The 25,743-nt window shown below is 39.0% G+C and overlaps 2 protein-coding genes across 2 annotated transcripts in view; both read left to right on the top strand.

Annotated features, from left to right (window-relative positions):
* The window catches only part of LOC135464013 (trafficking protein particle complex subunit 9-like), a 43,889-nt gene that overhangs the window by 5,753 nt on the left and 12,393 nt on the right, over positions 1 to 25,743 (top strand). The window contains exons 5-15 of the mRNA XM_064741488.1: positions 377 to 445; positions 14,519 to 14,590; positions 15,649 to 15,847; positions 17,932 to 18,025; positions 18,413 to 18,589; positions 20,231 to 20,400; positions 21,346 to 21,431; positions 23,132 to 23,258; positions 23,830 to 24,040; positions 24,672 to 24,757; positions 25,278 to 25,415. Of these exons, the coding sequence (XP_064597558.1) occupies positions 377 to 445; positions 14,519 to 14,590; positions 15,649 to 15,847; positions 17,932 to 18,025; positions 18,413 to 18,589; positions 20,231 to 20,400; positions 21,346 to 21,431; positions 23,132 to 23,258; positions 23,830 to 24,040; positions 24,672 to 24,757; positions 25,278 to 25,415 (1,429 nt within the window). The remainder of the gene's footprint in view (positions 1 to 376; positions 446 to 14,518; positions 14,591 to 15,648; positions 15,848 to 17,931; positions 18,026 to 18,412; positions 18,590 to 20,230; positions 20,401 to 21,345; positions 21,432 to 23,131; positions 23,259 to 23,829; positions 24,041 to 24,671; positions 24,758 to 25,277; positions 25,416 to 25,743) is intronic.
* LOC135463908 (uncharacterized) lies at positions 11,547 to 13,876 on the top strand. The gene has a single exon (XM_064741372.1). It carries the CDS (start codon positions 11,547 to 11,549, stop codon positions 13,434 to 13,436), a length of 1,890 nt encoding a protein of 629 aa, XP_064597442.1. The 3' UTR covers positions 13,437 to 13,876.

Here is a 25,743-nt window from a genome sequence, read left to right as displayed (position 1 = left end):
TCAAGTCCAGCTCATGCTGGCTTCCTCTGCGGATGTAAGTGGGAAAGTCTGTCAGCAGCCTGTGGATGGTTGTGGGTTTCCCCTGGGCTCTGCGTGGTTTCCACCCACCATGATGCTGGCCACCATCGTATAAGTGAAATATTCTTGAGTACGGTTTAAAACACCAATCAAATAAATAAATGTATTCTAGATTCTGTCTCCGCTTGTTTGGGGAGTCAGGCGGGTTGGGGAGGGGGGGCGATATGGTTAGTGGCCTTGTGTCTAAGATGCGTTATCTTTAAATGATGTGGACACTTGAGTTGATGGCTCAAACCCACCCTTGTCTACAGTGCTATCAGATTTCTATGTCTGAGGTTTGTTGTTTGTTTTATTTCAGTTTAAACAAGCTGGAGTCATTGAAATGGAGGCTAGTCTGAAAGCTTGTAGAATTCTTATTTCACAAAGGGTGAGTTTGCCAAAACCAACAGATCCACAGATAAGTTTCTTAAAATAAACCATTAGTGTAACTCCGAACAACGACAGCTTCAGTTTGACTCGTTTATTTCGCCATCATTGTGAGTATCATACTAATGGGCTGTGACATGTACATGACATTGTACATTTATATAGGGTGAGGAAACATTGGATTAACCTGTACAAATACATATCTGTTTAACAATAAAATCAATTGCACATTGCCTGTGTAGTACAGTATACATAAGATCAGCTGAGAAATCATAAATGATCATATTCTAGACAGGGTGTCAAACAGCCTCAGTTCTACAGGGCTAATAGATTATATACAATGTATGCTTTGTAGCTGTCCGTTTAATGTTAGTCCAGATGATGAATAATAATGCTGAGATTTTGGAAAGCATAGAGTGAATTCATGTGTTCAGTTATTTTCAGTGGAAGGTATGCTTACAATTATTATGAAAATGATGCTAAAAATGGTTTGTTTGTATTGTTATATATACAACCTTCATAAAACTAGGGTAATTATTTCTCTGCACCCCATTGTTTCCTCAGAATATTTAAAAATATTGGTGGCAGTGGCAGTGGAAAAGGCTGAAAAATTAGGTTGCTTGTGTGTGTAGCATTGGCCCAGAAGTCGAAATTTGAAAGTGGTCCTTGTTATCTTGAGATTCTGAAATCTTGTTACAACTTATATGGTGGCCCTCGTTTGATTTTTCTTCAAAAATTCATATTAAAATACAACTCATGCCAGTAAAAAACAAATGTAATTTTGTACTTGTAGCTGCACAAAAGATATTACCAGAGCATATATATATATATATATATATATATACAAGAACATATTTAATATATATATATATATATATTCAATGTATATACAGGCGTCATTAATAGCTACACAAAATGTTTGGAAAAACTGTGTGTAGTTGTTTTGACAACCCAGACACATCATTCGCTACATGGATGAACTGCTTGCGCTATTATCTGCCTGTTGTTGTTGTAAATCAGTCATGTGATACTGTTTTGTTTAGAGTTTTATGTCATGCCAATCTAATGATGGGTTTATGTGTAGTGAGTGTTCACCCCAACATGTAATTTTATTCATTGGTTCTTCATTGAATGAATGATTGAGGTTTCTTAAGCTCATGTTCTACCATATAAAAGCACACACTGTACCATACATAAAAGCACACACTGTACCATACACATGTTTCTTAAGCTCATGTTCTACCATATAAAAGCACACACTGTACCATACATAAAAGCACATGCTGTACCATACATAAAAGCACACGCTGTACCATACATAAAAGCACATGCTGTACCATACATAAAAGCATGTGCTGTACCATGCATAAAAGCATGTGCTGTACCATACATAAAACCACACACTGTACCATACATAAAAGCATGCGCTGTACCATACATAAAAGCACATGCTGTACCATACATAAAAGCATATGCTGTACCATACATAAAGGCACACACTGTACCATACATAAAAGCATGCACTGTACCATACATAAAAGCACATGCTGTACCATACATAAAAGCACACACTGTACCATACGTAAAAGCATACGCTGTACCATACATAAAGGCACACACTGTACCATACATAAATGCACACACTGTACCATACATAAAAGCACACACTGTACCATACGTAAAAGCATACGCTGTACCATACATAAAGGCACACACTGTACCATACATAAAAGCATACGCTGTACCATACATAAAGGCACACGCTGTACCATACATAAAAGCACATGCTGTACCATACATAAAAGCACACACTGTACCATACATAAAAGCACACACTGTACCATACATAAAAGCACACACTGTACCATACATAAAAGCACACGCTGTACCATGCATAAAAGCACGTGCTGTACCATGCATAAAAGCACATGCTGTACCATGCATAAAAGCACATGCTGTACCATGCATATAAGCACATGCTGTACCATACATAAAAGCACATGCTGTACCATACATAAAAGCACATGCTGTACCATACATAAAAGCACACACTGTACCATACATAAAAGCACACACTGTACCATACATAAAAGCACATGCTGTACCATACATAAAAGCACACACTGTACCATACATAAAAGCACATGCTGTACCATACATAAAAGCACACACTGTACCATACATAAAATCACATGCTGTACCATACATAAAAGCACACACTGTACCATACATAAAAACATACGCTGTACCATACATAAAGGCATACACTGTACCATACATAAAAGCGTGCGCTGTACCATACATAAAGGCACACACTGTACCATACATAAGAGCATACGCTGAACCACACATAAAGGCACACACTGTACCATACATAAAGGCACACACTGTACCATACATAAAAGCACACGCTACACACTGTACCATACATAAAAGCATACACTGTGCCATACATAAAAGCACACACTGTACCATACATAAAGGCACAAACTGTACCATACATAAAAGCACATGCTGTACCATACATAAAGGCACACACTGTACCATACATAAAAGCACACACTGTACCATACATAAAAGCACACGCTCTACCATACATATAAGCACATGCTCTAAAATACATAAAAACATACGCTGTACCATACGTAAAGGCACACACTGTACCATACATAAAAGCATATGCTGTACCATACATAAAAGCATACACTGTACCATACATATAAGCACATGCTGTACCATGCATAAAAGGACGTGCTGTACCATACATAAAAGCATGTGCTGTACCATACATAAAAGCACATGCTGTACCATGCATAAAAGCACATCCTGTACCATACATAAAAGCACATGCTGTACCGTACATAAAAGCACATGCTGTACTATACATAAAACCACACACTGTACCATACATAAAATCACATGCTGTACCATACATAAAAGCACATGCTGTACCGTACATAAAAGCACACACTGTACCATACATAAAAGCACATGCTGTACCATACATAAAAGCACATGCTGTACCGTACATAAAAGCACACACTGTACCATACATAAAACCACACACTGTACCATACATAAAAGCACATGCTGTACCATACATAAAAGCACATGCTGTACCGTACATAAAAGCACACACTGTACCATACATAAAAGCACATGCTGTACCATACATAAAAGCACATGCTGTACCGTACATAAAAGCACATGCTGTACCATACATAAAAGCATGTGCTGTACCATGCATTGGTTGCGTTTTCTAAGTTGATATACTCTACATCTGTACATAACTATAATATGCAGTCATTTTCTAGTTGATCCACTGCAGAGCTTAGCATATATAATATGCATTCATTTTCTAGTTGATCCACTGCAGAGCGAAGCATATATAATATGCAGTCATTTTCTAGTTGACCCACTGCAGAGCGAAGCATATATAATATGCAGTCATTTTCTAGTTGACCCACTGCAGAGCGAAGCATATATAATATGCAGTCATTGTCTAGTTGACCCACTGCAGAGCGAAGCATATATAATATGCAGCCATTTTCTAGTTAACCCACTGCAGAGTGAAGCATATATAATATGCAGTCATTTTCTAGTTGATCCACTGCAGAGCTTAGCATATATAATATGCAGTCATTTTCCAGTTGACCCACTCCAGCGCTTAGCATATATAATATGCAGTCATTTTCTAGTTGACCCACTGCAGAGCTTAGCATATATAATATGCAGTCATTTTCTAGTTGACCCACTGCAGAGCTTAGCATATATAATATGCAGTCATTTTCTAGTTGACCCACTGCAGAGCTTAGCATATATAATATGCAGTCATTTTCTAGTTGACCCACTGCAGAGCTCAGCATATGTAATATGCAGTCATTTTCCAGTTGACCCACTGCAGAGCTCAGCATATGTAATATGCAGTCATTTTCCAGTTGACCCACTGCAGAGCTTAACATATATAATATGCAGTCATTTTCCAGTTGATCCACTGCAGAGCTTAGCATATATAATATGCAGTCATTTTCCAGTTGATCCACTGCAGAGCTTAGCATATATAATATGCAGTCATTTTCCAGTTGACCCACTGCAGAGCTTAGCATATATAATATGCAGTCATTTTCCAGTTGACCCACTGCAGAGCTTAGCCTATATAATATGCAGTCATTTTCCAGTTGACCCACTGCAGAGCTTAGCATATATAATATGCAGTCATTTTCCAGTTGACCCACTGCAGAGCTTAACATATATAATATGCAGCCATTTTCTAGTTGATCCACTGCAGAGCTTAGCCTATATAATATGCAGTCATTTTCCAGTTGATCCACTGCAGAGCTTAGCCTATATAATATGCAGTCATTTTCCAGTTGACCCACTGCAGAGCTTAGCCTATATAATATGCAGTCATTTTCTAGTTGACCCACTGCAGAGCTTAGCATATATAATATGCAGTCATTTTCCAGTTGACCCACTGCAGAGCTTAGCATATATAATATGCAGTCATTTTCCAGTTGACCCACTGCAGAGCTTAGCATATGTAATATGCAGTCATTTTCCAGTTGACCCACTGCAGAGCTTAGCCTATATAATATGCAGTCATTTTCCAGTTGATCCACTGCAGAGCTTAGCCTATATAATATGCAGTCATTTTCCAGTTGATCCACTGCAGAGCTTAGCATATATAATATGCAGTCATTTTCTAGTTGACCCACTCCAGAGCTTAGCATATGTAATATGCAGTCATTTTCCAGTTGACCCACTGCAGAGCTTAACATATATAATATGCAGTCATTTTCCAGTTGATCCACTGCAGAGCTTAGCATATATAATATGCAGTCATTTTCCAGTTGATCCACTGCAGAGCTTAGCCTATATAATATGCAGTCATTTTCCAGTTGACCCACTGCAGAGCTTAGCATATATAATATGCAGTCATTTTCCAGTTGACCCACTGCAGAGCTTAGCATATATAATATGCAGTCATTTTCCAGTTGACCCACTGCAGAGCTTAGCCTATATAATATGCAGTCATTTTCCAGTTGATCCACTCCAGAGCTTAGCCTATATAATATGCAGTCATTTTCCAGTTGACCCACTGCAGAGCTTAGCCTATATAATATGCAGTCATTTTCCAGTTGACCCACTGCAGAGCTTAGCCTATATAATATGCAGTCATTTTCCAGTTGACCCACTGCAGAGCTTAGCCTATATAATATGCAGCCATTTTCTAGTTGATCCACTGCAGAGCTTAGCCTATATAATATGCAGTCATTTTCCAGTTGACCCACTGCAGAGCTTAGCCTATATAATATGCAGTCATTTTCCAGTTGACCCACTGCAGAGCTTAGCATATATAATATGCAGTCATTTTCCAGTTGACCCACTGCAGAGCTTAGCATATATAATATTCAGTCATTTTCCAGTTGACCCACTGCAGAGCTTAGCCTATATAATATGCAGTCATTTTCTAGTTGACCCACTCCAGAGCTTAGCATATATAATATGCAGTCATTTTCCAGTTGACCCACTGCAGAGCTTAGCATATATAATATGCAGTCATTTTCCAGTTGACCCACTGCAGAGCTTAGCATATATAATATGCAGTCATTTTCCAGTTGACCCACTGCAGAGCTTAGCATATATAATATGCAGTCATTTTCCAGTTGACCCACTGCAGAGCTTAACATATATAATATGCAGTCATTTTCCAGTTGACCCACTGCAGAGCTTAGCATATATAATATGCAGTCATTTTCCAGCTGACCCACTGCAGAGCTTAACATATATAATATGCAGCCATTTTCTAGTTGATCCACTGCAGAGCTTAGCCTATATAATATGCAGTCATTTTCTAGTTGACCCACTGCAGAGCTTAGCATATATAATATGCAGTCATTTTCCAGTTGACCCACTGCAGAGCTTAGCATATATAATATGCAGTCATTTTCCAGTTGATCCACTGCAGAGCTTAGCCTATATAATATGCAGTCATTTTCTAGTTGATCCACTGCTGAGCTTAGCATATATAATATGCAGTCATTTTCCAGTTGACCCACTGCAGAGCTTAGCCTATATAATATGCAGTCATTTTCCAGTTGATCCACTGCAGAGCTTAGCATATATAATATGCAGTCATTTTCTTGTTGACCCACTGCAGAGCTTAGCATATATAATATGCAGTCATTTTCCAGTTGATCCACTGCAGAGCTTAGCATATATAATATTCAGTCATTTTCCAGTTGACCCACTGCAGAGCTTAGCCTATATAATATGCAGTCATTTTCCAGTTGATCCACTGCAGAGCTTAGCATATATAATATGCAGTCATTTTCTAGTTGATCCACTGCAGAGCTTAGCATATATAATATGCAGTCATTTTCCAGTTGACCCACTGCAGAGCTTAGCATATATAATATGCAGTCATTTTGCAGTTGACCCACTGCAGAGCTTAACATATATAATATGCAGTCATTTTCCAGTTGACCCACTGCAGAGCTTAGCAGATATAATATGCAGTCATTTTCTAGTTGACTCGCTGCAGAGCGAAGCATAATAAATTATTTATTATGCAGTCAGTTATTGTGTGTAAATATTTAGCTGAATTTTATTCGAAGCCATATTTTTTGTACAAGTTCATGAAAAGCATATAAAAAGAGTGATCATTCTGTTATCGAATTTAGTGTTTAGTTTTGATTTGTAAATGCCAAAATGTTTGAAACTTTGAAATTGTTTTAAACGAATGAAATGAATAAATTAATAATCCATTAGGAACAGTTAAGTGGAAACTAATAAAATCTTGAGTGGAGTTGGAGATGACACTTAGCTCAAAATAGTGCACTTGGTAATTGCAACATGTAGGCCTTTTACTCATACCTTCGAGGGGTAAAACTTCAGAAACTTGTCCAAACCTATTTCTGACCCTCTCCCCTGTCCAACATGACCCCCCAGGTCTTACGCATTGAAAACCTCCCCAAGATCCTTTTCATATATCTTATATTTTCTAAAAAAATTCCTAAAATTTGGCCGATCGGAAGTTTCAGGTAAATTGGCTTGCTTAATAAATGTATTCAAGATGTAAACAAGATCATGAAAAGTAAAGGAATCAATTTCTTTAAGATAATATGTAATTTTCTGTGTAAGTTACATTTTTGTGTTTAATGAAAATTATCTTGTACATATTCTCTGAATAATCCATTGTTAACATTCTTTATTCTTTAATGTCACTATTCTCCTTAGTGTATTCCAACAAATTTATTTTGTAACCATATATCGCTATAACTATGTCAGTGCATTTTTTTTTTTTTTTACAAAAGTACAAAATGCCTCTTTGGTATTTTTGATTGTTTTAAAAAAGAAAACAAACCATTTTCTTTTGTATATTTTACTGGGTAAATATTGTGTTTTGACAGATATACATGCGTTCTTATGTACGATAGTGTGTGTATGTATATATTTGTGTCCAGCATTTTTCTGTAGGCATAATATTTTTTTATTTCTATACAGTTCTTTTACACGCATTATTCATTTTGATAAAATCTTGTGGTGGAACCAAAGCCCTGAACAGTGCAGCAGTTTCTGTAATAGGATTAAAGTCCAGTTTTATCTGTATGAAGAAGCCTACCCCCTGCCCCCTCCTTCACATTACATCCCCCCACCCACCTCCCCACCCCTGCCCCCCCCAAGGGGTAGGGGCATTACTGTGGTAGTCTATCGTCATCTAATGCTTTACTCTACCTCCAGCTGAGTCATGCTATAACTGTCATCTGTTTGTATTGTTTGCAAATCATTGCTCAAAGAAAAAAGATTAGTGTAGGGACTATTTGGGGGTTAAAGCTTAAGAATATTCTTGGAGATTCAAAAAACAAAACGATAGTTGAAATTCTTGAAAAAAAAGTAGCATTCTTGTGTAAGTGTAAGGATCATAAATTCCCATTGACACAACACTGTTTGACTTTGAAGAAGTTTCATTAAAATTCAAATACTAGTTAAACAGAGGCCTCCTGCTGTCTTTGTTGAGGTAAAACTTAAAGTGATTATTCCTGGAGAGTGCTTAGCTACTGGTCAAGTTTTTGTGATGTTTTTGTTAAGCACTTACACATACGTGTAGTTCATTTGCCGTGCGTGGAAATATGGTTAATTGATATATAATGTGTGCCCATTAGAATATGGTTAATATACTTAAGAACCCAGGGAAGATCAAAAGGCCCAAGCTTCCCAAACCACTCTAAAATTCCAAGCCATGCAACCAAATTACCCTTAAGCTCTCTTTTGAAGCTTGTCTTTCTTATATTTTAAATTTTGTTTGAAAATTATTTTAGGATCTGTGTATTGGCCTAGCATATTCTTGACTTTCAGTCGATAGTGTTCTTGCTTGACTGTGTTTGAAGAGGGAAGAGAAAGCTTTATTGCAAGCTCAGTGTAAATCTGTTATGGAATTTATTCAGTCAAAAAGTATTTACAAAGTTGTATTAAGGAACAGAAAATAATAATTGCTACTGTGCCTGCATTGAAAAAAAAAAGTCATGCTGAAAAACCCACACAAATACATGTATGTATCACAGGGGAGATTTATAAGTAAAACAAAATGCTTTTTTTTTTGTTAAGGTTTGATGACAGCCATGACTCCAAATGTAAAGTTTATGCTGAAAAAACTTAAAACTGAAAAATATTATGAATAATGCTTCTGGAGAAACCATGATGTTCTTGTCAAGGCTTTGAAAGTTTTCTTTGAACCAGTGGATGTGTGTTTGACCTCATAATTCAGGATTTTCTTACTGATAATGAAGTCTACCGAATCTTTCAAGACTGAGCTCAGGTAGACTATTTCATACCGTATCCAGGAATTTGAGGCTGAGTACTTATTTAACAAAAAGGGGAAGCCAGTAGGTCAATTGAATCACTTGTTTCCCCATTTTTTTTATCTGATTTTGGCTAACAAGTGGTAAATGTTTGGAAGACATAGATTCATTTTATTTTATGCATGTGTCATTTTTATGGGCAATGTGAAGCCTTAGATCTAACAACAGTTTGTGGATAAGAATTGCGGATGTGGAGTTGAAATTCTCAAGGGTTTCAAAAGAACTATGAAGTTTGTGGTACAGGAGGCCCATTATTTAGCTTTTTTACCTTTGGTGTGAGGTGGGAGGGGCTGAGGGAGTGGTCTGTAGCCAAGGGATTAATCTGACTCTTATAACCTCATTGTTAATCTCTGTCACCTTTAATCCTCCAGACCGTTGGGGTTAATCCTCAGCCTTACCTGGCTGTTCCATTGTTTGTACCAGATATAGGAAAACTAAAAGTGTATATGTGTGATTTGCAGGATACATAAATATTCAGGACTTCAATGTTATCAAATATTTAATTATAAGTAAACGCTGGAAAATGGAAAAAAACAAATGTGTGAATCGTATGGTTAACTGTAACTGAGCATGGTGGGGAATTCACCTCTTGTTTAAAAATTTCATGTCAAAGTTGAAAAGATAAAATTCAATTTTAGCGTGCCAAAATGAGACTTAGCATTTTGGTAGATTACTTTCATTGTCTGAGTTAGACACGTTGGGTATTAAGGCATCTTATGGTGGAATTTATGATTTCTTACCAATTCTCAGATGCAAACGCGTTCTGATAAATGCAATTTTGTAAAACACAGTAAAATTTACCTGATCTCTTTCACTTGTTTAATTTGAGCAATAAGATCAGGGGTGTGGATTAAGTGCTCTATGATCTGATAGCCGTGCATGTGTGTGTTTGGGGGTGGGGTGTGTGTGTGTGTGTGTGGGGGGGGGGGGGGGGGTATTTGTCTTGGGAGTCTTACGGCTTTAATTGCTGTTTGTTTGATAATCTGTGGAGTTGATAAGCCAAGCACAAGTAAAATAAAATGCGAATACAGTTGTTCACTTTATAGAACTGAACACTAGATCAAATTAATCAGGTAGGGTAAGCCCTAGAAAAAGTTACCTCTAAAAAACTACCAGGCTCAAATAAAAACAGAAAAATAGATAGAGAAATAAAATGATACCCCCTCCCCCCCTTCTGTATGGAGAGTGATTGGCTTTAAAGTTAACTGTAATTATAATTTAAAAAATTGTGCCTTTATACTCTGTGCCTAAAAATTTAACAAGGTTATTGAAAGGAAAAAATATGGTTTAAAGATAAACATGTTAAACTAAAGAAAAACAGAAATTGGCCTGTCGTTTCACTAAAATTAGTTATCTAAAAGAAGTTGGCTCAGAATTTATGTAGAGTGAAAAAGACTTCTTCACGAATTATTGAACCGAATGTTAAAGGTCTGATTATTTTTAGTAAACTTGGAGTTTTGACGTGATCAGTTATTTTAAATATAAAGCAAGAAAATATCATTGTAGAAATGTAGATGACATATAATATTATTGTCTGAAAAAATTGATGTTATAAATTATTTTAATGATCACCAGTCCAGGAAAGATATTTTTTTGGCAGAAAACTTACATTCTACTTGCAGCAGGCTGAGGATTCCCTGTCACATTTCTCAAGCCATAACTGTACACAAAGGCCTGTTAGGAGGGCTTCATGGTAGCCTGTAACACCTACAGAAGGGAGTCTCCCAAGAGGGCTTGTGTTGTTGTTGCCCTCTGCCCCCAAGGGGTTTGCTCCAATGACCCTAAGGCCCCCTGGGTTGACAGTTGATGCTCTGGACCATTTTGTTTTAGTGAAGTCTTTAGCTATGAAAACACAAGGAGGTTGTCTATCTTTGCTCTATTTCTCAAAAATTTCACTTTAGCAATTGTGTATTGTATGGTTTGATTGAGCAAGAGTGGATGAAGTCAAGGGTATATAAGCAGAGGGTGTAGTGATCCTCTTCAGTTTAACTTCAACCACTTCTGCAAACACTTCAAGAAGAGAGACGAGGGAAATCTAAGAATACACAAGGAAAGTAATCGTTACAGTTTGGTGAAGCACACAGAAGTTTAGTGCTATAAAGTCTCTTGGAAATCTGTGGTCCAATTTTCAGTCTTTCTAGAGGACTGATCGTAAGATTCTTCAGGGACGAAGTGTTTAAAACCTCGTGTCTGGGATTCAGTCTGTTTGTTTGCTGAAACAGTTTGGATTTCCAAAGCAGAATGGAGGCCACTCACTACCACCCTGGACATTTTATTAATAGCCCTCCAGCTCCTGCCCCAATCAGTTTTGGAGTGACGTCACCTCCGTCTTTGTTCACTCCCATGCGGAGCCCCAGCATGTTCCCGAGCCTCTCCGATGCCAGTCGCTTCAGGGATATGCTGTATCCAAACTTGAGCATCCCACAGTCGCCTCTTTTAAGTGGTATTCCGCCACCAATGCCAACGACCATGACCTCCAATGCCAATGCCAGTAGGCTTCATCCGCCCAAATCTGAGCCAGCTCATGGTGCGAACTTTGACCGTCTCAGGAGCAACCCCATGTTCCACGATCTCCAAATGCTTCTGGCACATGAATGCTCTCAGCTGAAGGTTCCTGCGAGTTTGATCACAACCAGTTGGAACATGTCCACCTTGGGTGCCCTTGGTCGTGCCCTGCCTCCTTCCCTCGCTCCAGCGGGGTCACCCATGGGTTATGGCTGCTCGCTCCCGCCCCAGCGTTCCTCCACGCAGGAAGTCTATGTCAACCACATGCAGCTTCAGGATGACTTCATTCGTCTACGCCTTGCCAGACCCGAACAAGGTCATGTTTTACTACAGGTGGAGAATTACTACAGCACGGAGGTAGGGCATCTGGAGATGTCACGTTACAAGGCCCTTGCCTCAAGTCTACACCACGAACAGACCAAACTCGCTCTCCATGCTTACTATGACAAGGAGCGGATAACTCTTGTGAAAAAGATCCGCACCATGCTGACGGCACGCCTGGGGGAATCTACAGTCACGTCACCTTCTAGGAGCGTTGAGGGTTCTTCCCAGCAGAGTTTGTCCAGAGTGGATTCCACCAGCTCTGTGTCACCCAGTTCACAGAAAATCTCACCAGGGTTTGTCTTCAGCGATCGTGACGGACCGACCAGTGAACAAAAGCCGTGCATTTCCTCCAGCGACAGTGACCACGAGGACAACATCAGCGTGAACTCTTCAGACTTTGAGGATGAGATCTTCAGGAAATCCGATGACAGTGAGGACAACTCGGACAATGCCAGAAATCCTGCTTCTGATGTGTCTCCAACGGATTTCAGCACCAAGTTTGGCGTGAAATGTTTCGGCACTCTCAACGATGGTGATATGATGGCCTTACCTTCTCAGTCTGACTGCACTCCAGGAAGTGTGAATCAAGATACACAGAGAGGGAGGAAGCGACTTTTTCCTGAGGAGGATGTTAGCAGTAGCATTCCGATCGAAGAAAAGCCAAAGAAACGCCAGCGCCAGCTCAGTGCAGAGGCAACCAAGATTCTGACTAACTGGTATGAGAAGAATATCCACTATCCTTACCCTTCAGACACGGCTGTTGAAGAGCTCGCTCAGGCAGGGGGGTTAACTGTGACTCAGGTGAAGAAGTGGATGGCTAACAAGCGAGTGCGATCATATAACACTCTCTCCTTCAGCGGTAATGCCCATCCAATCAAATTCAAGTTCCAGAACAAGAAGAGATCACCCACATCCATCGACCAATCAGACAAAGAGAACGTCAATCTTGAGAAATCTTCAGAAAACGGCAGCGGAAATGGAATCTGCAAACCACTTCAGCACAAGGCAAGGAAAGTCCTGACCGACTGGTACAACCACCATCTGCATAATCCCTACCCAACGGACGAAGAAAAACTCCAGCTCGCTATGCAAGGGGGGATAACCGTGTCACAAGTCAAGTCCTGGTTCGCCAACAAGAGGAGCCGCACCAACAACACCAGACGACAGGTCCCCAACTACTTCATCAAGAAATACCCCAGTTACCTCCCTTACATCGAGATGATCTCCCAGCGACGCCAGTCTGCGAAGAGGAAGCAGGAGCAGCAAGCTTCACCAGTTTTCCCTGGCCATATGATGTACTAAGAACTTTGGCTATTCCATCAGTCTCTCTCTCTTCTCCCAGCACTAGTGCTCTACTTATTACACTGGTGATGCTAGCTAAGTGTAATGAGTGTACATAGCTTATTTATTAGTAACTCTATTTGTTATTGGCGAAAATCTGTTTCTGAAATACTGAACGTTTCGTTATTCATGAGATAATAGTTCCAGCTGCAGAACTTAGAAGAATTTCTATACATTTAATTACAAAGACTGTTATGTATAGCTAATAGCGATTTTTCGGGGGAATCCCCCTGGATACTTAACCCGTGCTTGTAAACCAACTACGTAATAGCTGTTGGATCTTTCTTCAGTAGTCATGGATTAAACTGTAGCTTTGTCCTGTATATATTGCTAACACTTGTACATACTGTAAATAATAAAACCATACCATATGCCCTGAATTTGCTCTTATCTGGCTCTCTGTTTTTTTAAACCACCGTTTGAATTGTGTGACCCTTTGGTCAAAGTTGACCACTGTGTTTACCCATTTGGTCAGTTTTGAAGAATATTGTTGTTTTTGTATCACTCCATCTGTTCGCAAAGAATCTTGAAAATTTTGAAATCATCCCATGTCTCAAAATACATCTTTGCGGGCAATTTCTGTTTTGAGTTTACAGAAACAAAAAGGTGCACTAAATCTGTCTGTTTAAATTTAGGCCACCAAAGTTAGTGGATCACGAAGAGCCATCATGGATGGAGCCATCTTAGTTAAATTTTCCTTTTTTCTTTCGCTAGTGTAAAGGTCCGAACCAGATCTGAGACAGCCTCGATCTTCCAATTTTTCCTAGTGTAACCACAACTTATTTCATCCGAATCTGTGCATTGCTTTTTCTGTTCAATTGCAGACAGGCAGATAGACAGGCTGCAGCTGAAGCCTAACTTCCTGTCATGCCTGATAGGAAGATAAAAGTACAATTCACATTAGCGGATCAACTTTATTCAAATTATGTATACTATCCTGTACAGATATTTTGTCGGCTTGTCAGATTGTAACATGAAACAAGTACGGACATATCGTGTCATGTTGATGTTTGTTTATTTCTTTCCTTTGCTTTTCTTTTCAGAAATATCTGGAGGCTTCAGATTTTCTCCAAAATGTTGTTTATGTTAATGTTCAGTCCATGGAAGAAGATAAGGTAAGTACCAGCTGGCTTTGTGGGCAATATCCTGGTGGGGAGAATCTTTATTGAAATTTGTAATAAATACACATATTACTCAAGGTTGATATCAACAAGTGGAATACTCTATTACTCAAGGTTGATATCGACAAGTGGAATACTCTATTACTCAAGGTTGATATCGACAAGTGGAATACTCTATTACTGAAGGTTGATATCGACAAGTTCTATTTCACCTGAACTTTAACACTTTGCCAGTGACACATTTTGCTGGATTCTGATTGTTATATGTTTATTTAAGAATTTTTTTTTTGTGGAGTTTGATTAATTTCTGCTCAGAAAAGTTTGTGTTACCATCAAAAGTATCATTTTAAGATCATTTGTATGCTTCTGAAAGACTTTTGTGTGTGTTTGCATACCCCCGTACTAAAACTTATGTCAGATACTGTACTACAGCTGTAAACTGATAAATGTACATGTTGGGCTGAGCTAAGATAAAAATAGAACTGGTGTTGTAGTGAAGGATGTCATGCACTTTTTTTACGGGAAGAATTTTGCTGGACTCAAGAATTTTTTTACTACGATGCTGGTTACCTTTATGGGTGGAGGAAACTGGAGTGCCTGGTGTAAAACCAGTGACCCTTGGCATGTTACTGGTGAACTTTCCAATGTTTTGTCATCTAGATGTCCTGACAAGATACATGTATGCGCCCAGACCTCGTGTGTCACAGAGAATGAAAGACAAGAATCTTAACTGCATCTCGCGCCCCCTTATGCTCTAATAGCGAAGTGTGTGTTAGCATGGGGGGGATATATTATTAGCTTTTTTTCTGCTATGTACTAAATCTTCGTACTCTCCGGCTGTGCATAGGAAGGTCTGCAAACAACCTTCGGATGGTTATGGTTTTCTCGCAGGCTCTGCCCAGTTTTCTCCCACCACAATGCTGGCTGCTGTGGTACATGTGAAATATTCTTGAGTACGGCGTAAAACACCAGTCAGAGTAAATAAATGAATTAAGTCGTCCATACTTTAAATGTTAGTCTCATGCTTGGATTTTTTTTTTTTTGCTCTGCAGGTTCAGAAATACTCTTCCCTGTCCACGCTGTACACACAAATAGGTTTCCACCGGAAGGCGGCGTTCTTCAAACGCATTGCGGCGATGCAGTGTGTAGCGCCGCAGATTGCCACACCTTCATGGTATCAGTGCTACACACTTTTGCTACAGGCAATCAATGGCTTCAGCATCTCCCTGGATCCTAAGGAATTTCTCGCAGGTAATTCTCGTGGACTGTATACCTACTTACTTTTTTTCTTTCAGGAGAGGTTTTTAACTAGCCAGTCAGCTTAAAAAACAAAACAAAAGAAGAAAGAGATATAAAATAAATAAATTAGATATCTTTGCTCTGTATTCATCCTACTGGAAAACTTCAACTTTCAACAGTAAAAGAAATATTTAATGACTTGTAGTTGTCTCTGGAAGTGCACTTTTTTCATGCAAATGTTTAAGGCAAATACAATAGTTACATGTATCAGTATTGGTGGACTTTTTGTATATGCACCTAACCTGCTTGTCAGTCATACTTAACCTGCTTGTCAGTCGTACTTAACCTGCTTGTCAGTCGTACTTAAACTGCTTGTCAGTCGTACTTTACCTGCTTGTTGGTCATACTTAACCTGCTTGTCAGTGTAACTTAACCTGCTTGTCAGTCGTACTTAACCTGCTTGTCAGTCGTACTTAACCTGCTTGTCAGTCGTATTTTACCTGCTTGTTGGTCATACTTAACCTGCTTGTCAGATGCACTTAACCTGCTTGTCAGTCATACTTTCCACGCTTGTCCTGCTTGTCAGTCGTATTTTACCTGCTTGTTGGTCATACTTAACCTGCTTGTCAGATGCACTTAACCTGCTTGTCAGTCATACTTTCCCTGCTTGTCTTGCTTGTCAGTCATACTTTACCTGCTTGTCAGTCATACTTAACCTGCTTGTCAGTGTAACTTAACCTTCTTGTCAGTCATACTTAACCCGCTTGTCAGTCGTACTTAACCTGCTTGTGAGTCATATTTAACCTGCTTGTCAGTTGTACTAAACCTGCTTGTGAGTCATATTTAACCTGCTTGTCAGTTGTACTTAACCTGCTATTCAGTCATACTTTACCTGCTTGTCAGTCATACTTAACCTGCTATTCAGTTGTACTTAACCTGCTATTCAGTCATACTTAACCTGCTTGTCAGTCGGGTGTACAAGAGGTATCTTATGAATTGGCAGCCAAGTTTCAGTGCAGCCGTATTTTGCTTAAATTTTAGCATTTTTCAAGTGATATATTTTGCTTGGTTCTAATTGATTCTCCCATCTTATATTTATTTATTTGATTGATGTTTTACCCCGTACTCAAGAATATTTCACTTATATGACGGCGGCCAGCATCATGGCCGGAGGAAACCAGGCAGAGCCCGGGGGAAACCCATGACCATTCGCAGGTTCCATCTTATAGGGCGATCTTATAACTTAAGAGTTTTATTTCAAGTTCAGTGTATTTGGGATTTTTTGACTGGTTTGCCATCATATTGCTTGCTGAATACTAGGTCGGCATGAGACAGATAAGGGTCTATATTTTTCTAACCAGTTACTGCATTTTCTTTTTCCTGGAAATTGGGGGCCTCCGTGACTCATTTGGTTAGCACACTAGCGCAGGGTAATGACCCAGAAGCCTTTCACCAATGCGGCTGTGAGTTCAAGTCCAGCTCATTTGGCTTCCTCTCCGGCCGTATGTGGGAAGGTCTGACAGCAACCTTTGGATGGTCGTGGGTCTCCCCCAGGGCTCTGCCTGGTTTCCTCCCACCATAATGCTGGCTGCCATTGTATAAGTGAAATATTCTTGAGTACGGCGTAAAAAACTAATCAAATAAATAAATAAATAAATTTTTCTGGAAATGAGAACATGTGAATAGATGAACACTAGTTGTCTCCCATGTGGACCGGCCCGGATAGCACAGTTGGTAGAGCGTCCGCTTCGGGACCGGTAGATCCAGGATCAATCCTTGATCGAGTCACACCTAAGACTTTAAAAGAGGAAGTTGTAACTTCCTCGCTTGGCGTTCAGCATGAAGGGGATAGTGCAACGACTGGTTGACCCGTATCAGTATAATGGCTCGGGTGGGGCGGCTTACTTGCCTTCGGTAATTCATCTCAGTGAAGCAGCACTAAATAAAAGAGCGGTGGAAATCCATCCTGCAACAAGGAGGCACATTAAACGTACATGCACCCTAATGATTCCTTCGTCGTCATATGACTGAAAAATTGTTGAGTACGACGTTAAACCCCAAGCACTCACTCACTCACTCTCCCTTGTGTTTTCCAGGTGGCCCCACTGGCTGGCCAGTCCTACAGCTGAGAGTTCTCAATGAGTTGGTGTTTTCTGCTCGTAAGATGGGAGATCCTCAGTTAATTATAAGGTAAGAGACAGAGTGATGACTGTGTGCAAACAAGGCAGATAGCAGAAATAGAAATTAATCAAACCTCACAAAAAATGATCAGAATCTTGTGAAATGTGTAACGTGAAAATTGCTAAACTTTAGGTGAAACACAAAGTAAACAAACAATGTTATGCAATGATGATTCAGTATTATTTTCTGTCTAAAGCAGACAGACGTGTCAATACATGTCGTTGTTTTATTTGATTCTCATATATTAAGAAATGTGAACTGGCCGCCAACTGTAGTTTCTAGAGTTCATTCCCTTTTTTGTGATTTGCAATGTTGTTTGGCCTCTCAACCATAAAAATGACTTAATCAAGAAATGAATGACAAAATTGAAAATGGATCTCTTCCTTGACTCTCCAGGCATATGGCATTTCTCTTACACACGATGCATGACCACTTAAGTGCTCAAGATATGAGGGAAGCAGTCAGTACCTTAGAGAGTTTCACAGCTAACTGTGAAGGCACACCTCACCCCCTGGCTGTAGAGAATGGACTCATCCTGCCGCCTGTACCAATGACACATCTGCCCACGGTCAAGTAAGATTCTCGTCTTGAGCTGCTGACACAAGATCTTCTGTTTTATTTTTTTCTGTCTTCACTGAACCAGAAAAAGATTCAAATATACTTTATTCTTTCACTTGATTCAAGCTGCTTTCTGAATGAGTGATTAATTAAAACCATTATGGAAAGAGGGTAGCTCTGTCAAATGGAACAATTTGCTTTTCGCAGAGGCCCTCTATAACAATGCATTAATATTACACAAACAGTCTATAATACATCATTACATATGTCAGCTGGAATAATTAATAAATAGATGTGCATTCCAAAAATACTGATTGAAATAATAAGTCAGATAGCTTGACTTAAAAGCAAGAAGTGATGGTGAACATGTTAGATACAAAATAGATTTAGGACACTGACCACAGGTTTGTGCTGGATGATATGAAGGTTTGTGCCGGATGATATGAAGGTTTGTGCCGGATGATATGAAGGTTTGTGCCGGATGATATGAAGGTTTGTGCTGGATGATATGAAGGTTTGTGCTGGATGATATGAAGAATTATGTCATATCTTGAAGGGAAAAAAGATTTTGTTTAGCTGGCATTAAAGGATTATTTCAAACAGGAAAAAATGTGAAAATTTGTATACGCAGGGCTTATAAAGAGAAAGTCACTTTCAGGGTACAGGACAATCAATACTTCATGTTTAAATCTAAATAATGTGAAAGGAATTTACCATATTCAGTCTGACTTTTGTTCACTTTTTATTTCGGAAAAATCAAAAAGATATGAGAAATTTGATAAAAAAGAGGGCATACGAAGAAGTTTTGATGGTGATCTAATCAGCCAAATTCATGGACTGACTGACTGACAAATTTAAAGAAGAAAACTGAAAAACATGACACTGTAGGCTGAAAAGAGCACATTTTTTTTCTATCTGGTGGTGACTGCTGCATCATTTTGCGATTTTCCTTGCTATAAATCTAAAGCCTGAAAACTGCAAAGTTGGCATAAATCACTGAATCCATCGCGTCCTCCATCTTCAACACCCTGTAATTTATGCTGGGGGTGTCTTGCCCCTCAGCCAATGGAAGAGGTTAAAACTGCCGGCTTGTTCATGTAAACTTGGAACCTACGTCCAACATTCCGGTTCCTGATCGTCAAGCGATACCTTCTGGGAAGAAGAGTTCTACCGGAAATGTACAAACTGCAGTATGGCAGTTTCCGATGGCAATTCTCCTAACACAGAAGACTTCAGGACTAGTTCTTAGGCAACATGGAGTCGCCCTCAGCAGTTTTGGCGCTGACTTTATCTATAATTTATCAACTTTAAGTACATATTAGATTTTGTTTTATGGCATGCACCTGCGAGAAAATGCATACTTTTTTCAATGGTATTTGATTGATATTTAAATTTTCCTCTCCTTTAAATGCAAATTTCAAAATGCACTAACCAGATTTTCATGGGTGTCATTAAAAAAACTGACGTGGTTTAGGTGTATTTTGAAGATTTGTTATAACATGTGATGAAGAGCCTTACTGTGTTCTTCATTCATTCATTCATTCATTCATTCAGTCTGTTTTAGAATCACATTCTGAAGAAATATCAACACAGCTTTTTTTTAATAGCATGTAATAAATGCCATTAAATTTGACTTTTTGAAAAAAACTTTTGCAGAAGTTTCAAGCCCCTCCCACTTCACCCCCATCTGGAGCCTCAGAAGATGTCGCAGAAAACCCCTGTGTTTGAGATCAAGTCTGACAACCCATTCATCTACTCACCATTCACATCAAACACCAACACCAACAACAACAACGCCACGCCAGGACGAGCTAAGGCAATGATGGGTAAGCTGTTCATCAGCTGCTTAAGCTGTATAGGAGATTATTTAATAACCACCGTCATGGAAGTGAGATATTCTTGACTATTCTGCATAAAAGACATTCAGTAATCTCTTCAGATTTCTATTTTTTGTTTGTTTTTTTTTCATTTACTTTATGCATGTTTAGCCCATAAAGGAGGAGATTTGCCAGAAATATGAAAGAATGTGTCCACACAGCATTTTTGAGGCGAGTTTTGAGGCTATTTTATTGGAGCAGGATGTCAAGATTTAATTTTTTCCTATTTCTTGCACGTTCAAATAGGTCGAAATAATACATATTTTCTTCTGGGTTGTGACATACCAAAGACTTAACAAATGTTGCTGCCTTGCTTAGATGAAGGAAGCATGACAGGGGCTAGCACAAGAAGACTTCCCCTTGTCATATGACTGAAAAATTGTCAAGTACGATTTAAGACCCCAAACATACGTACGTACACTTTCTATTTAACTCGGCCCCTTTGGGTGAGTGGCCTGACTTTCAGCCAACTAACCTCATGTTCTGAGCTAATGGGATTCACCCCTCTGTCATTGTAAAATGGAGAAAGTTCAACCAACATTGTGTTGATGGCAGTTTATACTGATCTGCTGGCCCTGGAGGACTGTGTTGAGTATTTTATGATTGGACTGGTGCTCGCTTCGATTCACCCCTGTAGAATACTTCGTCATGTTTTCAGCATGCGTAGTTTATTTTCTAACCTCGGCCTGTTCAGTTATTCCTTTACAATACTCAGGGTCCTAGACCATACGACTGTTAAAATCCTAAGCTATCGATCATCCCAAAGGCTAATATGCACCACTGTGACAGGAAACACTGATGAAATAAATCATTGCAAAAAGGAGAGCGAAGACAGTGTGTAATTTAAAATCCCAGTTCAGTTCAACTCAAGTCATATTTATTTGAATTTTTCAGACTTCATGTGGGTAGCTGGGGACTCGTGTGAAGTTGCTCTTCATTTGTCCAATCCAATGGCTGACGATCTCAAAATAACTCACATGGTGAGTTTATGTTTTATACCTGTGCCTCGTTTACATGACAGTCAAACATGGTGAGTTTATGTTTTATACCTGTGCCTCCTTTACATGACGATCAAACACGGTGAGTTTATGTTTTATACCTGTGCCTCCTTTACATGACAGTCAAACATGGTGAGTTTATGTTTCATACCTGTGCCTCCTTTACATGACAATCAAACATGGTGAGTTTATGTTTTATACCTGTGCCTCCTTTACATGACGATCAAACACGGTGAGTTTATGTTTTATACCTGTGCCTCCTTTACATGACAGTCAAACATGGTGAGTTTATGTTTTATACCTGTGCCTCCTTTACATGACGATCAAACACAGTGAGTTTATGTTTTATACCTGTGCCTCCTTTACATGACAATAAAACATGGTGAGTTTATGTTTTATACCTGTGCCTCGTTTACATGACAATCAAACATGGTGAGTTTATGTTTTGTACCTGTGCCTCCTTTACATGACAATCAAACATGGTGAGTTTATGTTTTATACCTGTGCCTCGTTTACGTGACAATCAAACACGGTGAGTTTATGTTTTATACCTGTGCCTCCTTTACATGACAATCAAACACGGTGAGTTTATGTTTTATACCTGTGCCTCGTTTACATGACAATCAAACATGGTGAGTTTATGGTTTATACCTGTGCCTCCTTTACATGACAATCAAACATGGTGAGTTTATGTTTTATACCTGTGCCTCCTTTACATGACAATCAAACACGGTGAGTTTATGATTTATACCTGTGCCTCCTTTACATGACAATCAAACATGGTGAGTTTATGTTTTATACCTGTGCCTCCTTTACATGACAATCAAACATGGTGAGTTGTATATCTATGTATGTATGTATGTGTGTTTAGTATGTTTTTTCTTCCTTTGAAAGTAGAGTATTTTTAAGCTTGTTTCAAGTTCTCTCATGATTAGATGATGCTGAGACCCCATGTTGAGAAAGGTAAGCCAAGGTCACAAATTACAAGGTCATGTCAGGGTCACTAATTATAAGGTCATGTCAAAGTCAATTATATGGTCATATCAAGGTCACTAATTATAAGGTCATGTCAAGGTCACTGATTATAAGGTCATGTCAAGGTCACTAATTATAAGGTCATGTCAAGGTCCCATGGCATATACATGTATAGGGTCAAACTTCCGATCGGTTCATTTCAAGGTATCACATATAGAGTATGACATGGTGACATCCATCTTTAAATTTGGGGCCTGCGTGGCTCATTTGGTTAGCGCGCTAGCTAACCCAGGAGCCTCTCACCAATGCGGCTGCTGTGAGTTCAAGTCCAGCTCATGCTGGCTTCCTCTCCGGCCGTAAGTGGGAAGGGCTGTCAGCAACCTGCGGATGGTCGTGAGTTTCCCCCGGGCTGTGCTCGGTTTCCACCCAACATAATGCTGGCCGCCGTCGTATAAGTGAAATATTCTTGAGTACGGCGTAAAAAACCAATCAAATGAATAAATGAATAAATCTTTAAATTCATTTTACAATATATGACATAATTTAGCCCATGACTAACTTGCACATTTTGCCTGATTCTAAGAGTTCTGTTGATCTTGGAGCGGTGTTTCAAGGTGTGTTTGGAAGTTGCAGCACCATGGTCATGTACCACATTAGCTAATATTTGCACTGATGTTTTCACGGCTTTGTGTGTCTTCTCCTGGCAGGGTTTGATAACGGAAGGGGTTGAGTTTGACACGTTCCCATCGACACCCTCCCTCCCCGCCGAGTCGGGCCCCTGTCTGGTGAAGCTAGTGGGCATGCCTAAGGCTGCAGGGGAGCTCAGTATTACAGGTAAGAATGGAACAGGTGAAATCAAACCATAGTCCAGATGTAAAAGTTAAGTCTTAATTTTTAGCTTTATCTTAATAATTGACTTTGCTGGGAACTTTTTAGGCTAAATTTGAGTGTGGAAAGGCAGGGCAGTGAGTGAGTAGGACAGTATTGGGAGATTGGATTGTATTTAGATTTGGCGCTAGAAATATTCTAGCCTTTTCAAGGTTTTAATCCAATGACTGTAGCTTGGATTTCTCCTTACTTTAGTTAACATCACACAGCAACGAGTTTTTGTTGTGTGAAGAGCCTTCTAATTGTTAAGAAGAGATTTGTTGTGATCACATACGAATCTGGTTTCTCTTTACTTTAGTTAATATCACACATTAAGGAGTTTTTTTGTTATGTGAAGAACATTCTAATTATTAAGATTTGTTGTGATCACCTACAAATCTGGATTCTCCTTAATACTTGAGTATCAGCAGTGTGTGTAAGAGTAATAAGTACATGTATTTATAGTGCCAAAACATCTTCTGTTGATCAACAACAATTTTGGTTGTACTCAACAAACCCTAAATTCTCCTTACTGCAGGTTACAGTACACATGTGTTTGGGGTGAGGAGTTTCTGTAAGCTGAAGGACATTCCACGTATAGAGAATTCAGCATTCCAGGTGGAAGTAGTCCCTAGCCTCCCTCACATTCAGTTAACCACCTCTCTTCCGAAAGCCGCAAGTTTCTTCTCAGCACCAGAGGGAGCTAATATAGTTACCAGCGGAACTACGGCATTACATGCGGGTCAAAGGTAAGGGACCATTTCTCATCTGTTGACTGCATTTGAATAATGTTGATGTTTACTTATTTTTTTTATTTGATTTGGTGTTTTACTCCATACTCAAAAATATTTCACTTGTAAGACAGCAGCCAGCAGTACGGCAAGAAGAAAAAGGGCAAAGCCATCCACGACCATCGGTTGGTTTTTGCCAGACCTTTCCGTATGTGACCAAAGAGGAAACCAGCATGAGCTGGACTTGAACTCACATCTGCCGTATTGGTGGGTAATTCTGCAGCTGTAGCATGCTAACCACAGATACATGTATTGAAAGGAAATAACAGAAGTGTTTTTGTATTTGGACTTGAATAATTTTTTGGATTTCAGATAGTCCCCAGAAAAGCAAATCTCACAACCAAATCATATCACATTTTATCGGTGTTATGACTTCTCAGTCATTGTTACATTGCCAGTAAGAAGTGTTGATTTTGTATTTTGCCTTCCCAAGTTAAAAGAATAAATTGCACCCTAACGTTGGTGATGTAATGTGAGATTAAAATGGAGTATATATTTTTATTGCCCAGGAAAACAATAAAACCTGATCTTGGATTTATTGTCAGACCAACTTATGACTTTCTGTTGTTTTTTTTTTTAATATCGACAGTCAAGAGTGTACAGTAACACTGCAGAATGTGGGTAATCTACCTGTGGATCTGATAGACGTCACACTGGAGGATAAATACAACACAGGTAAGTGAAGAAATTCAGTTTCTACAGTTTGTGCCCCATGCTTACCAGCTGTCTATGTAGAGAGGGTCTAGTCCATTCCCACATTGTAACATTTCGTTATTTATAAAATAAAGAAGAAAAAAACATGAACAACAGAGAAATGAATTCTCCTTCTGACCAGTTTGTTAAATGGTGGTGTGAAACATACAGAAAAAAAATTGAGTTTCCAAAAACACAAAAAGCAAATGAAAAAAAAGCATATTGTAATTCTTCAACCTTTTCACATGTTTGCAAGGTGTTTATTCAAGCATGTTCTAAGGTCATTATTCCATTTAGTCTGATAAAATTATACATTTAGTGAATCTCTGAAAGTTGCCGACCCAACGAGTGAAGTTTTGTCACTAAAATCCCATTAAAAATGTGCATAAATTACACTGAAAATTGCTTTTTCCTGTGCGAAAATGTTGAGGAAATAGGTAGCAATACTTAGTGTGAAGAAAATCAAGAAATAGTCACCACTTGTTCATTTTGTCCTTTTCAGGAATCTTGGAGACGGTGTTCAGCTGGAACAAAGAGAACATCATATCCCAGCTTCCTCTCCAGCCAGGTTCTGTTGGCTGCTTTGCTGTCTGTATCCATGGCACGAGTGATTTTATATCCAATCAGGGCACAGATGACGGTAAATAGTTACACAAGACAGCAGATCAAGGGAGATAATCAGCTATGTGTCAGCCATTTAATGTGGAAGGCAATGTATATCTGTCACTCTGAGGGAGGACAGAGTTTAAATGTGCTTTTCCCGAGTATTAGCTTGTGACTGCTCACTGGTCTCTCTCTTTTTTTTTTTTTTAATATAATTATAAAAGTTTGTTTTACAGATGTCAGAAATGTATTTTTTTAAGTATCTAAAGTACTGTATTTCACCTAAAGTTTGATACGTGAAAATGCATCTTCAGAAGTGCCTGAAGGCCATCTAATGACACTTTTGAAACCAATACTAAAGTTTT

Source organism: Liolophura sinensis, chromosome 3, assembly GCF_032854445.1.
Source record: "Liolophura sinensis isolate JHLJ2023 chromosome 3, CUHK_Ljap_v2, whole genome shotgun sequence".
NCBI lineage: Eukaryota > Metazoa > Mollusca > Polyplacophora > Chitonida > Chitonidae > Liolophura > Liolophura sinensis.
This window is presented reverse-complemented; position numbering and strand designations above follow the sequence as displayed.

What these genes read in the sequence shown, in the direction of transcription:
- LOC135463908 (XM_064741372.1), top strand. Translation starts at nt 11,547, where the DNA reads ATGGAGGCCACTCACTACCACCCTGGACATTTTATTAATAGCCCTCCA.